The sequence below is a fragment of the Melopsittacus undulatus genome, chromosome 7 (assembly GCF_012275295.1).
Source record: "Melopsittacus undulatus isolate bMelUnd1 chromosome 7, bMelUnd1.mat.Z, whole genome shotgun sequence".
In the NCBI taxonomy this organism is placed as follows: domain Eukaryota; kingdom Metazoa; phylum Chordata; class Aves; order Psittaciformes; family Psittaculidae; genus Melopsittacus; species Melopsittacus undulatus.
In genome coordinates, this window is record NC_047533.1 from 52,268,052 (window position 1) to 52,280,061 (window position 12,010).

Here is a 12,010-nt window from a genome sequence, read left to right on the forward strand (position 1 = left end):
AGTAGCTGATTATGTCCACTTGGTTTGGTACGAGTGTAAGGTTCCAAGCAGTCAAGCATCTCTGATCATTGTGCTGGGGAGTGATATTAGCATTAGGTAAAAATCTAGGCCTTGTTTTAAATTACTACTTGCAGACAAGTAATAACTCCTCAAATAGCCACTGCTCCTGATGGTTATTTACTGCAAAGACTTCCTCTGTATCTTGAAAACAGTTGCCAGATGACATACGGCAAGGGCAATTAACTTCTCAAGATTTCTCCCTCAAGCTTTCACAGGTCTTCTTCAGTATCTTTAGTCATATTGTTCCTGAGGCAGAAAAAAGTGCCCGTTTACAGATGGAATTAGGACTTTATACTGAGATTTGTCAAGATACTGGACACTTACCAGGTTTCTGTATTCTTTTAGGTGTATGACATATTAAATGGCAAACCCTATGAGTCAGCAGTGGTTTCAGAGGATTTACTGATGCAAGGTAAGATCTGTAAAGACGACTGACAGTATACGTCTAGTAACTGAGTACCGCAAGTGTACTTGCAGAAGACGTTGCCCAGCAATAGCTTGTAACTGAAATCAGGAGGTTGAAGAGGTACCCTCCCATCCCCCATTCATAGAATGAATGACACAAAGGAGTACGTTTTCAGTATTACATTAGTAAACACTGGGATTGATGGACACTAAAGTACTCTTTAATTTGGTTTCATTTTTACTTAGAAATGGAACAGTGCATGATTTGTATAAATAATAAACTAACATATTTCTCTATTCCCCAGGACATTTGAGAGATCTGAATGAAAGCTCCAAGATGCAACTTTACAAACTATTGGAATCGCCCGATCCAAAGAAAAACTGGTCCACTCTAGCACAAAAACTGGGTCTTGGCATACTTAATAATGCTTTCAGGTTGAGCCCTTCCCCGTCGAAAACTCTGCTCGATAACTATGAGGTAGTGTGGCTAGAACAAGTTTTTTTAGAACTCAGACATGTCGAGAATGTTGTCCTCCTGCATGGTGAAACAGTGCATCCCTTCAGCTTTACCAGCCTGGCTGATGGTAAACATCTGGTGTCTTCTCTCTTAGGTTTCTGGTGGCACAGTTCAGGAGTTGATTGCTGCTTTGAGACAGATGGATCACACAGAAGCCATTGAAATCATTCAGAAAGCACTATCCAGCTCACAAAGCTCATCACATCTGGAGGACAATACAGCAAAAGCTCTTCGCTTATCATCGCCACCCACTTTTGCAAAAGGAGAGACAGGTAAAATTGACCCCAAAACTTTATTTAAAATGTATTTTATTCAGTTCTCCCACCTCACCTTGGCTGTCCCTACATCAGAGTTTTCTACACACAGTGTCCAAGCTGCTTCTGTGTTTCAGAAATATGCTACTGCAGCACAACTTGCAGATATTTGCTAAGGCCTATAGGAGAGGGGGGAAATGGACCATTTGAATCAGTAGCCCTGCAGTACAGGATTGATTATACTGCTTCCCTTTTCTAAAACCAGGCATCTGCCATTTACTGATGGTAAATCGGTATGTACTGTCCTTGGATGTACTGGGGACAAGTTTCAAAAGATAAACCAGCCAATGATCTCCCAGGCCTGACATGCTGGTGTCCAACTACCTCCTCAGAGCAAGGCCAATATTACATTACATGAGGTCACCCATGTCGTTGAATTTTGAGCATCTTCAGTTATGGGAGTCCTCTATTAACAGAAAAGCAGAGGTTGTGAGAAGTAATCAGGGAGGTTCAGTCACTGCCTGGTCATGTTGTAAGTAACAATAGCCTTTGTTTGCCCTGTTCAAACACGGGTAGTACTGCCAGCACCTTGCTGTGGAAACATATACCCTATGTGGAAATACTGTAAATACTTCTAGAAAATAAAAAGAAACACCCCAGTAAGTCCATCGTGGTCTAACATTGCCAGTTTACTGCCTATAGAAAACTGTTGAGTCAAGAATGAACCTTCACACCTATGCAAAAATGTGCTTGTACACAAATTGACTCTTTAGATTAATCTTGAAGGCTAAGAGAGGTTCTGCTGCTTTGCAACATGAATGGATTGCATCACGTCACTTACTCATTTTAAGATTGTTGTTCAGAAAACTAATACTGAACTCTAATGTGATGACCACTGTTCTACTCACTTGAGCCCATGTCGTACCTTCAGCTCAGATACTGTCCTGCAGTCAGGAACTCCTTTTGTGGATCTTGCACAGAAAACAGCTGCTGCTGACTTCTTCATATTTCAGGCTCACTTAATAAATGAAAATTGCTCAAGTATTTGTCTCAAAAAGCAATCTGTAAGTGAAGTAACATGAGAATATTTTAGGAGCCTCATCCTGGGGCTGTACACTTGTACAGTCTTTGAATCTGAGAATCTTTTGCCCTGCTACTACTGCACTCAGGCAGAGTCCTTACTAGTGCAGTGACAGGACTAGAATCAGCAGAGCACCAGGCTTCTCACCCCATCCAGGCTGCAGCTGCAGTCAGTCTCTGCCAGCAGTGCATCAGAGTATGTGTTTTGGTCAAGTAAAAACGTTCAGCACAGCTTTTCAGATTCTAGTATCCTATAGAAGAGCTTTAACCCTGTTGGTTTAAATTCCTTAGGCTTTTCTGAAAGCAACATTAAGGAAGCAACACAAATGATAATATATTTCCCTCTTCTCTCTCCCTCAGGCGAGCTCTACAACAGCAAATTTCAAGACAGTGAAAGTGTGTGTGACAGTGGTGTGGAGACCTCCTTCCGCAAACTGAGCTTTACTTATTCGGACTCTCTGAGCAGCAAGTCATCAGTAACACTTAGCAAAATGACCCTGGGTCATGGACATGAAAGTTCAATGCAAAGCAATTATATAGCCAACTAGCAATATTCAATTAGCAATATGCAGTTACAGGACATTTACATCGGTGTCATCCTGGCCAGAAGGAAGTGAATTGACAACTGAAAGTACACTGGAAGAACCATACACAAACCTGAACCAACAGCAACTTCAGCTCCGAGCCAGTGCATGCTTCCTCAAGCACATCTAAATTGTATTCATTTACACACCATATACAGTAACTAGGGCTCTACTGCCGCATTAATACACAGGACTGGACACTGTGAATGACTATCTGAGCTTTTCTGGCTTGTGAGGATTTTCCTTTATAGATGAAAGTCACTCCTTGTTAGTGCATAATACCAGCTCAATAAGAAGAGGTAAGGCACACAGAGCAATCAAAGGGTGCAGTTTCTAACTGCACTCCATAGTTTTTTGCATCAGAGTTGCATGAAAAAAGCTCATAAAGTAGCTGGCGAAGAAAAATTATTACTTTAATCACAACAATGACAACCTGGAGAGAAAAGATGATCCTAAAAAATAATCTTGTATATTACAAATAATGTATTTAAACCTAACTTTGGTGCCTCTTATTCAAAACATTTTTCAAGTTTGGCATTTTCCTATTGTAAATAGTTTTTTTATATCTCTTCCTTAAAAAAAAAGTGTGCTTTTTAAATGCTTATTTTTATTTTACTTTTATAATAAAACCCCAAAATGAATGCTCTTGTCTACCTTGCTGTCATTTTTACATAGCTATCCAGTGGAATTACAGATTTATTGTTTCAGGTTTTGGCATTGATACGAGGATCATGCTGATTTCCAAGTACTACCATACATAAATAAAGGCTCACAAGCCACCTCTCTTAACGCTTAAGTATCTTCTATGGTGGAAGACCAGCAGAATCAGCTACTGCTGAGCAGCTGTGCCTCTGATGCATGGTCTCTTTTAGTTCTCATAATTTCAGCAGCAGAGAATCATCTATACTGAAACATCTACATATTTAACATCTCAGCAAAACTCTGAGACAGTTCTTTGGGCTAGACATTTCTTTGGGCTACCTAGGAACTCCTCTAATAACTATTTCTGAGCAGTATTCCTTCTTATTCCATGTTAATTCTGAGATAGATAGTGAGTGTAACTTACAGATGTTGGCCTTACTGAGGATGCAGACCAGGTATCTGATTTCAAGATGAAAAAGCAGAGTGCAGCATCATACCATGGTCACTCACTTGCAGGCGGTTTTCTTGGCTCATAGATGGAGATTGACAATGTTTTCTTGGCCTTGCTTTAGGCTTCAGTAACCTGGGTGTCACTCCTGAGAAAATGAATCAAGAGAAACTTTGAGAATTGTTAAGAGCAGCAGTTGTTGTTATGAAAAAAGATCCTTGTGAAATGATTTTATATCCAGCTGGATTAGTGAGTATGTTGCTTACTTCCAGAGAAACAAGATGCATTATAGTAAAAATGCCACTTTCTTTCAATTATTGTATTCAGTTATTGTATGCATAACCTACATGTTCAATGTTGAAGGCAGAGGGCTTTTGTTCAATTAATGTACTTGTCCAGCGTTCTCTTTGCATTACAGCTGTAACAGAAAAAGGTAAAACTTCTCATCTTCTGGGGATGGAGGAGCTTTTTGAGCCCTGGCAGAGCTGCTGTCCGAGTGAAATGCACCTTCTGCTGCCACAGAATTTCCAGCACAGTGAAGGGGCTGGCAGAGACTTACTGAGGTTTCTACAGTGCTGCAGGTCACCACGACATCCCTGGCTGCTGATTCATACCTTTTAGCCTTATTTCTGAGCAGCTCTGCTTTTAAACCATCAAAAGACACTTGGGTCTGTAAGTCCTTAAGCATTTCATGACCAAATGCTGCATAATAGCTATTCATCAGGTTAGTGATCATGCACTAAACAGCAGGACATCTCCCTAGGCTCTGAGTATTCAAGGGCTTTAAATGGCAGTTTGGCAGCTTCTTTCCTTGCAGCATTTCAGTTTCAGTCTATTTAACAAAAGAGGCTTCGGGCCCTTTATTTCCCACTCCCCTGCCTTTGTTTAGAAATAGGAAAATATTAACTTAAAAGTATTCTCACCAATTCAAAAAACAGGAACACTACATTTTTACAGTTGAGTCACATAATAGGACAACTTTTCCCATCTGCTTTTACCCTTAGCACTTAAGTATGTGTTGCAGGCATGACACACAGTTTGTCAGAACTAGGCAAGAGTAGGAGGTAGAACACACCAGCTAGTGTAGGACGCTACAGAAAGTGGCACAACATCTAGTATGGGACGTTGTTCCCTGGCAGTGTTCAAGGCTAGGTTGGATGAGGCTTTGAGCAACTTGGTCTAGTGGAAAGTGTCTCTGCCCATGGCAGGAACATGGAAGTTAGATTAAGTCCCTTGCAACCCAAACCATTCTGTGATTCTTGTGCAGTCTTCACTTGTCAGCACAAGCATAGGGGAGAGCCTAGTATTTACCTCAGGCAGCCCAATTAAAGGAAATTGATAAAACACAAAGGTTTACTCTTTTTGCTTATTTCCTTTTTTCTTATTAGTAAGTGGTCATCCTGTAAAGAGCATGCTAATTCCTGTCCTGATGGCACCTCGGAGGTCAGTCTCATTGCAGGTACAAGATGAAGGTGGTATATAGAAGCACCATGCTTAGCAAGAGGAAGTGTAAGTGATGCAAACAAGTCCTGATGGAAACATTTAAAGCACATGTATTCTTCTAACAGGTAATTGTCAAGATACATTTAAATGCCTCAGCATCATATCTGCTCAAGACACAGATTTATCCTTATACCTCCTTGCCCAGAAAGGAAGGTGCCATTCTATATCACAAGTGTGATGGAATAAACTAAAATTATAGCCCTGCAGGAACCCAGAAACTTGCTGCTTGAGAGCTCCTGTCTATACCTGGCTCACAGAGAGAAACCTCTCTCACTTACCTGCTAAAGAGAGGGTAGCAATGGTGTAACTCAGCCTTATGTTTTTCATTCAGCACATGAAGCTAGCATGTGGACCTTGCTACACTTTGTAGCACAGGGTATTGTCCTTCTCTATTCCACATTACCTCTACGGGAACAAAACTAAGGGTATTTATTCTTCTAGTTCTCAAAAGTCAGGAATAAGTTGGGTTGATTTTTTTCCGGGGATGTAGTGAGGTGTAACCTTTGGGTACCCTCAGTCAAGTTTAGTATTAAATTTTAAATTAATTACAGAGAGGATCAAAATCTGAAATAATTCCAAACTTAATCCACACTTGCAGTAACTGGAACAAGCCACATTAATTTGCTACTTTACTCCAGTAACAAACATCAGAAACTTGTGAAATGCAGCAAAAGTAAGTTGTAACAACAGAACACTACATATATTTTTTTGATGTAAAAAGGATTATTCAGAAAGTTAAACTGCCCTTGACCTTAGGCTGCCACAGCCGCAAGTTTCTGGAGTTATCTTGGGATGTATTTACAAACTTGGAAATCTGTCTGGTAGTGGGATCTTCTAGGCAGCATTCTAAGATTTTGTGAACTGCAGGAAGGATAAGAATCTTACCTGGGTCTTCTCTCCCTTTTCTGAGCAACTGAAATGATGTTTTCCTACATTAAAGGAAAAACAGCAACTCTCCTCACTCCCTCTAACTAAGTGATTGGAACAGTGATGCCCATTCATTAGCTCAGAGTGCAATGGTCAACACTCACCCATCAGCCACGGCTCTCCTGAAGAGCACAATCAGCTCTTAGAGCAGTTCTGAAGTAACTGCCAAAGGCGTGGACCAAACTTTTTCTGGCTTCAAAAGATTCCTACTGCTACAAGCAAAAGACAGCACAAGTTAATTACTAAGGAGTTGCTTTTCCGTAGTCAGGGTTTTAGGAAGCAGTCTGATGCCTGCCTAGAGCTAGGCTGTAGTATGTAGATTATTTAAAGCCTGTACAGGTTCCCCCCGTGGACTCATATAAATGTAACTATAGCAATTTTTCAGCCATCCATTTGCCCTTCCTATTTTCACAATACAGAAGAGCACTAGCAGGTCAGTGAACTTCATGACACACTGCAAGGGCAAACACTTGTGACTGACTTAACATCAGCTAACCTGTGACCTACAGCAGCAGATGCCAACATTCCACTTGAGTCAGCACACGCATGTGCTCATGCACACGGAGAGTAGTATTCATACCTACTGGGCTAGCTAATACAAACATGTTTATCAGGAAGATGGGAGCATCATGAATGCTTCATTTCTCTTCAGATATGCGATCACCTCAGTATCTTAAGTGTCCCAGACAAGAAATTCTACATTTGGCCACAGTACAAACCAAAACCTGTGGCCAGAGCACTTGCAGATGGGTAGCAGATGCATATTTTAATAATCAAACCTGACATTTACAGGTCTTTACTAACTGCCTCTACTTCCTACAGTAAAATGGCCTTCTCTCAGTGTTGGCAGGCACAAACCCAAGTAATTTTAAGGTTCTATATTCTGGTTTTCCACCCTAATTAAAGTAAAACTGGGGCTTTTATCTCATGATCTTGTAACATCTGACTGGAAAGCACAGTTATGTAAATCCAATTCTTTGAATGGAACATGTCCTTAAGCATTCAAATCACAAGTTCCTGGCTGACTCAATTTACCCCCTCAGAGGGTAAGAGAGAAAACTACAGTTCTGGCACCATAAAGACTGGCTTGTAAGCTACAAAACTCAGCTGTCCTTGACTGAGAATAAGAAATGTGCTGGCCTGCTCCTCTGCACCCAGCATTGCTACAGGTCACTGAAGTGGTCTCTGCTACATATCTCCAAAGCCAAGAGGGGACTAGTAGAAGTAAAGGTACTGAAGAAAGATGTGCCTCTAAGGCAGAAAAATTGTTCAGGCCCCAAGGTATGCAAACAGCAGGTAACAACAAAGACTGGCAAAGAGCTAAGAATACTTCAGAGAGGAACTTAAGATACATTCACATGCTTCTTTCCTGGAAAAATGTAGAACTTGGAAAAGCTTCCAACAAAGTGCTCCAGCAAGCTGGAGCAAAATCTTTGCTGTGTGGCAGAAGGTACCAACAAAAGACGTGCTCTCTAAAGCTCAAAATGGTCTCTGCAGGTCCTGAAGGGGTTCAGAGCCATTATCTGTCAGAGACCAGTTTTAGGGCAACAAATTAGACAATGCCATACAGCTTTCTTCCAAAACCTATTCTCAAGTTCTGTTCTGGAAGGGCATTTGTCATGGCTCCTGCCAAGGGGAACTCCAACTGCTGCTTTTGCCATCTAGGAGAACAGCCCAGAGGGAGTTCAGACACAAACTGAGGCTTATCAGCACAAGCAAACCCAGCAATCCCTTGAACAAAACATTGCAAAGCTGTACCCTGAAAGAATACTGATGAGACCATTCCCCTCTACAGTTGCAACCAGTAACTTAACGACCCTGAGGATAAACACCATGACACTTACCAAATGCTCTTCCCAATGCTCCTGCTGCTGATCCCCAGCCCATCAAATACAAAATGGCAATACAGGTGCTGCTGAGTGGCCACAACAGTCAGATGGCTACAGATGGATGTGTTCATAGAGGCAATAGTATTCTGAAGATCTCTTCACTCTTGCATTCCTATCTTTGCCCTGATCTGAGGTAAAGGCAGAACAATGTAACCAAATATAGCTCACATAGAACAATGGCAAAAGTACCAAGGGAAAATAGTCAGCCAAGGTGCATGCTACAGTCACTGCTGCATGTGGGAGAGAAGAAAATAGCACCTATAAATACATACCCACGACAACACCAGAAAACCAAAAGAACATATTAAGGGTATTAAGATAATAATGAAGTGAACCTCACGCAGTATGCAATGGCAAAAGTACCAAAGAAAAATGGTTAACCAAGGTACATGCTACAGCCACTGCTGCATGTGGGAGAGAAGAAAATAGCACCTATAAATATATACCCACAACAACACCAGGAAACTGAAAGAACATATTAAGGGTACTAAGATAATAATGAAGTGAACCTCCCTCATTAATTCTGTTTTGAGCTCAAGCATTCGCCGTAAGCAATTGTTAATTTTTCATAACAGCATCTAGTGCTGAATTAAAGCTTTCCAGTAAGGAAGAATGGACCCACTCTTTTAGGGAGCTTCTGACCTTCAAAACGAACAATAATTTAGAAACAGAACTTTTTTATGCCAATCCGCATAAAACTGCACAAAGCAACAGCAGAATGCTCCTCTTTCTGCACAGCAGTGCTGACAGGCATTAGTTGCAGAGCCACTTCATCAATTATTGATCACATGCCATATAACTTCTTTCATGATTTTGCCTAAAACTCATGACAGGCTAAACAAGGTCACAGTTATCCACATTCAAGGTTTATGGCTTCTAGGAATCAAAAAAGCTCTTTTCTACATCTCCAAAACTTCACTTGCACTAAGAACAAGGATCACTGACCTTCATATAGGCCTATGTCTTTGAACTGTCTTTTGATTGTCTTTGAAACATGTAACTCTGTTAAAGTTTTACTTATTTAACACTATTAAGTGCCATTTTGAAATTATATCTGAATGCTGCTGAAAGAAATTTCTACATCAATATAAGAGAAAGACATCAACCAACCTGCCCTTTTCCTGATACACTGCAGCAATATTTATTAATTATATTTATTCCATGTTTTCTCCACATTTTTTTCATTCTTACAATATATTTTCTGTTGCTGCTTTGATTCCCCTTTGATCCCAGGACACTGAAAAAACTGAAGGATTTTTCTTGTATTGTTGGCCAGAATGCTTCTCAGATAACTTTTAAATTCTTTTATCAATGTCTAAATTTTTTAACAGTTATGTTTTATTCATGACTATCATTTTCCCCATTTATTTTACATAACCTATAAACATTGGCATGTATTTTGATTTCTTTCATGTTTTCTTTCAACTAGGGCAAGTTTTTAATCAGAGAAGCCCTCCTATGCAACTGCAGTTAGTTGTTTCGGTGCTCTATCAAAGCATTTGTAAGCGACTTCCATTTATCATTTCCTTTTCATCTTCAAGGTTTTTGTCTTGCTCAGGAGTACATCAGTTTTGGTTAACACCCAATTCAGAAAGCATCAGAGATCACCACGCACCAGTCAATATGCTCACCTCTTTGCCCATTATAACTGTGATCACTGCAAGAAAACAACCCCCACTTCCAAGCTCTCTGACCAATGGAAGATGCAGCTGCTCTCCCCACACATGCTCAGACTGCAGAAAGCATCACCCATGTGGTGCTTTAACGACAAAGGTGGTCATCACCAGCAGAGTTTGTTCAAACACCTTCCGTTGTAAAGTGCTGATTCCGCTGGGTGCTTTTCAAGAAAATTAATACTTGATTGTGCTGTGAGAGGATCCTTGTGGAATCCCAGCAAGATCCCAGCTGCATTTCAAACCACTGCTGACGGACAACCCCAGTGTTTAGCAACATGACCAAGGCACAGCTCAGTGGCCTCGATTGCCTGAGAGCAAAACCCTCAGGCTCCAAGCTCCACAGGCTACAGCAGCCCCTGATGAAGCAAGCTTATTTTCTTTGTATTAAAGGCCAAAGTGAGACAGCATTTCTGTAGAAAACCTAGAACATTTTAACATTTTAAACATTTTAAAACCAACTTACTCAGAAACATATTAGAGCTGAAGCACCATTACTTCAGATGGACTAAGATCTATGCCACCAGATCTAACCATGAGTCAACAGTGTCTTCTATGGAGATCCCACACAGAAAGAAGTAAAAATAAGGTGTTGAGATTCTTCCGTTGTTAGAAAGACAGAAGGATCAGTGTGGAGCACAGGGCTGCTCATGTGGAATGCCAGGAGATAACAGAACGGCTGTGCAGCCAATGCCCAAGCTGAAACAGCAGCCCATGCACAATGAAAAAGTGCCCCTGCACTAGAGAAAAAGCAGTCACTTGTAACACTGTGGTCCTCTCAGATGATCATTTCTTATCTGTACTATCCTCTTCTTCCTTGCACCTTTGGTCAACTCTTCCTCCTGTTCTTTTTCCCCACAGCCAGGCATATCTTGTACTATGCCACTTTATGCAAGGATCCACACAGCAACAAAAGGTTTGTGACTGCACTTGCCACTCTTTGGGAAGTTAGACATAGAGCTCTTAAGGTTACTACTCAAGTTGCATGAAAAGAGAGAAGAAAACAAGTCTCAGACTCTGTTCCCCTTGCAGAACAGGGAACAAGAACTGCTTGATGTCTAAATAGACAGTCCTGGTTTCATGTTTACTTGGAAGCCTACCTTGCAAGGAGGCAGGCAAGACACCTGACCAAGTAACAGCCACAGATCTGAAAGGGTAGGGTTAGAGCTTTCTCAGTTTGGGTGCAGATAGATCAAACAACTCCGAGCGGGGGCATGCCTGTGGAGGCAGTCCCAGATTTACTCCCTGCCCTTCCCCTTGTCCCCAGCATACCTTGCTGTTTCACTTACAGCATAGTGAAACTGAAAAAAAAAAAAAATAGGTTTTTACAGCCATAGTCTAGAGGTGCATGTTTGTGCTGCCTCTTAGGATGAATTCACAACTCCAGTCTTATGAGGACTGGAGAACTTGGATCAGCTCTTTCCACCGACTCACTTCCTCCCATTTTGTACATGGGATATATTTGTTCCATTACCCGGGGAAGCCTTACTTTCAATACACCACATACATCATATGCAAGCTTTGCTGTTGGCATCTTTACATTGAAGCAGCAGTTACAATGCACACATGACAGAAATAGACATTTTCTGCAATCAGTTCAAATTGTATGTCACTTCAACTTCATTCAAATTCTTCAAGGTTTTTTTCATCCTCCTGTTTCACCCTTTGTCTAGAGGGAAATGAAGTATCCTCAGACAATGTCCATCAGAGAGGTCAAGGTTAGTGACTCCTCTAGTTCTTCAATGCTTGTAGGTTCCCAAGGATAAAAAATAACCACTTTCTTCTTTTCAGTCATGAGGAAACCATTCTCACTAAATCTACCTTTTATATTCCCTACATCCAGAGAAACAAAAGGAGCAATTGCAGTGGTATAAAGATCAAATATATAAAAGTCATCTTGTTGGGAAACAGAGGCCTGGAAGAGAAATGGAAAAATATATAAATAAATATATGTATTAAAGAACCCAGCTACATCCAAACTGGGAAAAATCTGCATTGTCAGTAAAACAGACTGAACAACCACATTTG

General features: G+C 40.9%; 2 protein-coding genes across 13 annotated transcripts in view; one reads left to right on the top strand and one right to left on the bottom strand.

Annotated features, from left to right (window-relative positions):
* Window positions 1-3,534, top strand: part of NFKB1 (nuclear factor kappa B subunit 1) — a 64,449-nt gene extending 60,915 nt beyond the window's left edge. Inside the window, exons 21-24 of one of the 2 annotated variants that reach the window (XM_034064533.1) lie at window positions 406-472; window positions 771-943; window positions 1,077-1,254; window positions 2,677-3,534. In XM_034064533.1, the coding sequence (XP_033920424.1) occupies window positions 406-472; window positions 771-943; window positions 1,077-1,254; window positions 2,677-2,864 (606 nt within the window). In that variant the 3' untranslated portion in view covers window positions 2,865-3,534. The remainder of the gene's footprint in view (window positions 1-405; window positions 473-770; window positions 944-1,076; window positions 1,255-2,676) is intronic. The other variant, XM_031048598.2, reaches the window with a different exon arrangement.
* MANBA (mannosidase beta) overlaps window positions 414-12,010 on the bottom strand; it is a 56,984-nt gene continuing 45,387 nt past the window's right edge. For 2 of the 11 annotated variants that reach the window (XM_013128929.3, XM_031048609.2), the window contains 5 exons: window positions 8,265-11,897; window positions 6,525-6,632; window positions 3,967-4,138; window positions 2,162-2,298; window positions 414-1,870 (listed from right to left, as the gene is read on the bottom strand). In XM_013128929.3, coding sequence (XP_012984383.2) covers window positions 11,673-11,897 — 225 coding nt within the window. In that variant the 3' untranslated portion in view covers window positions 414-1,870; window positions 2,162-2,298; window positions 3,967-4,138; window positions 6,525-6,632; window positions 8,265-11,672. Of the gene's footprint in view, window positions 1,871-2,144; window positions 2,299-3,966; window positions 4,139-6,524; window positions 6,633-8,264; window positions 11,898-12,010 lie in introns of those variants that run through there. The other 9 variants (XM_031048604.2, XM_031048602.2, XM_031048605.2 and 6 more) reach the window with 9 other exon arrangements.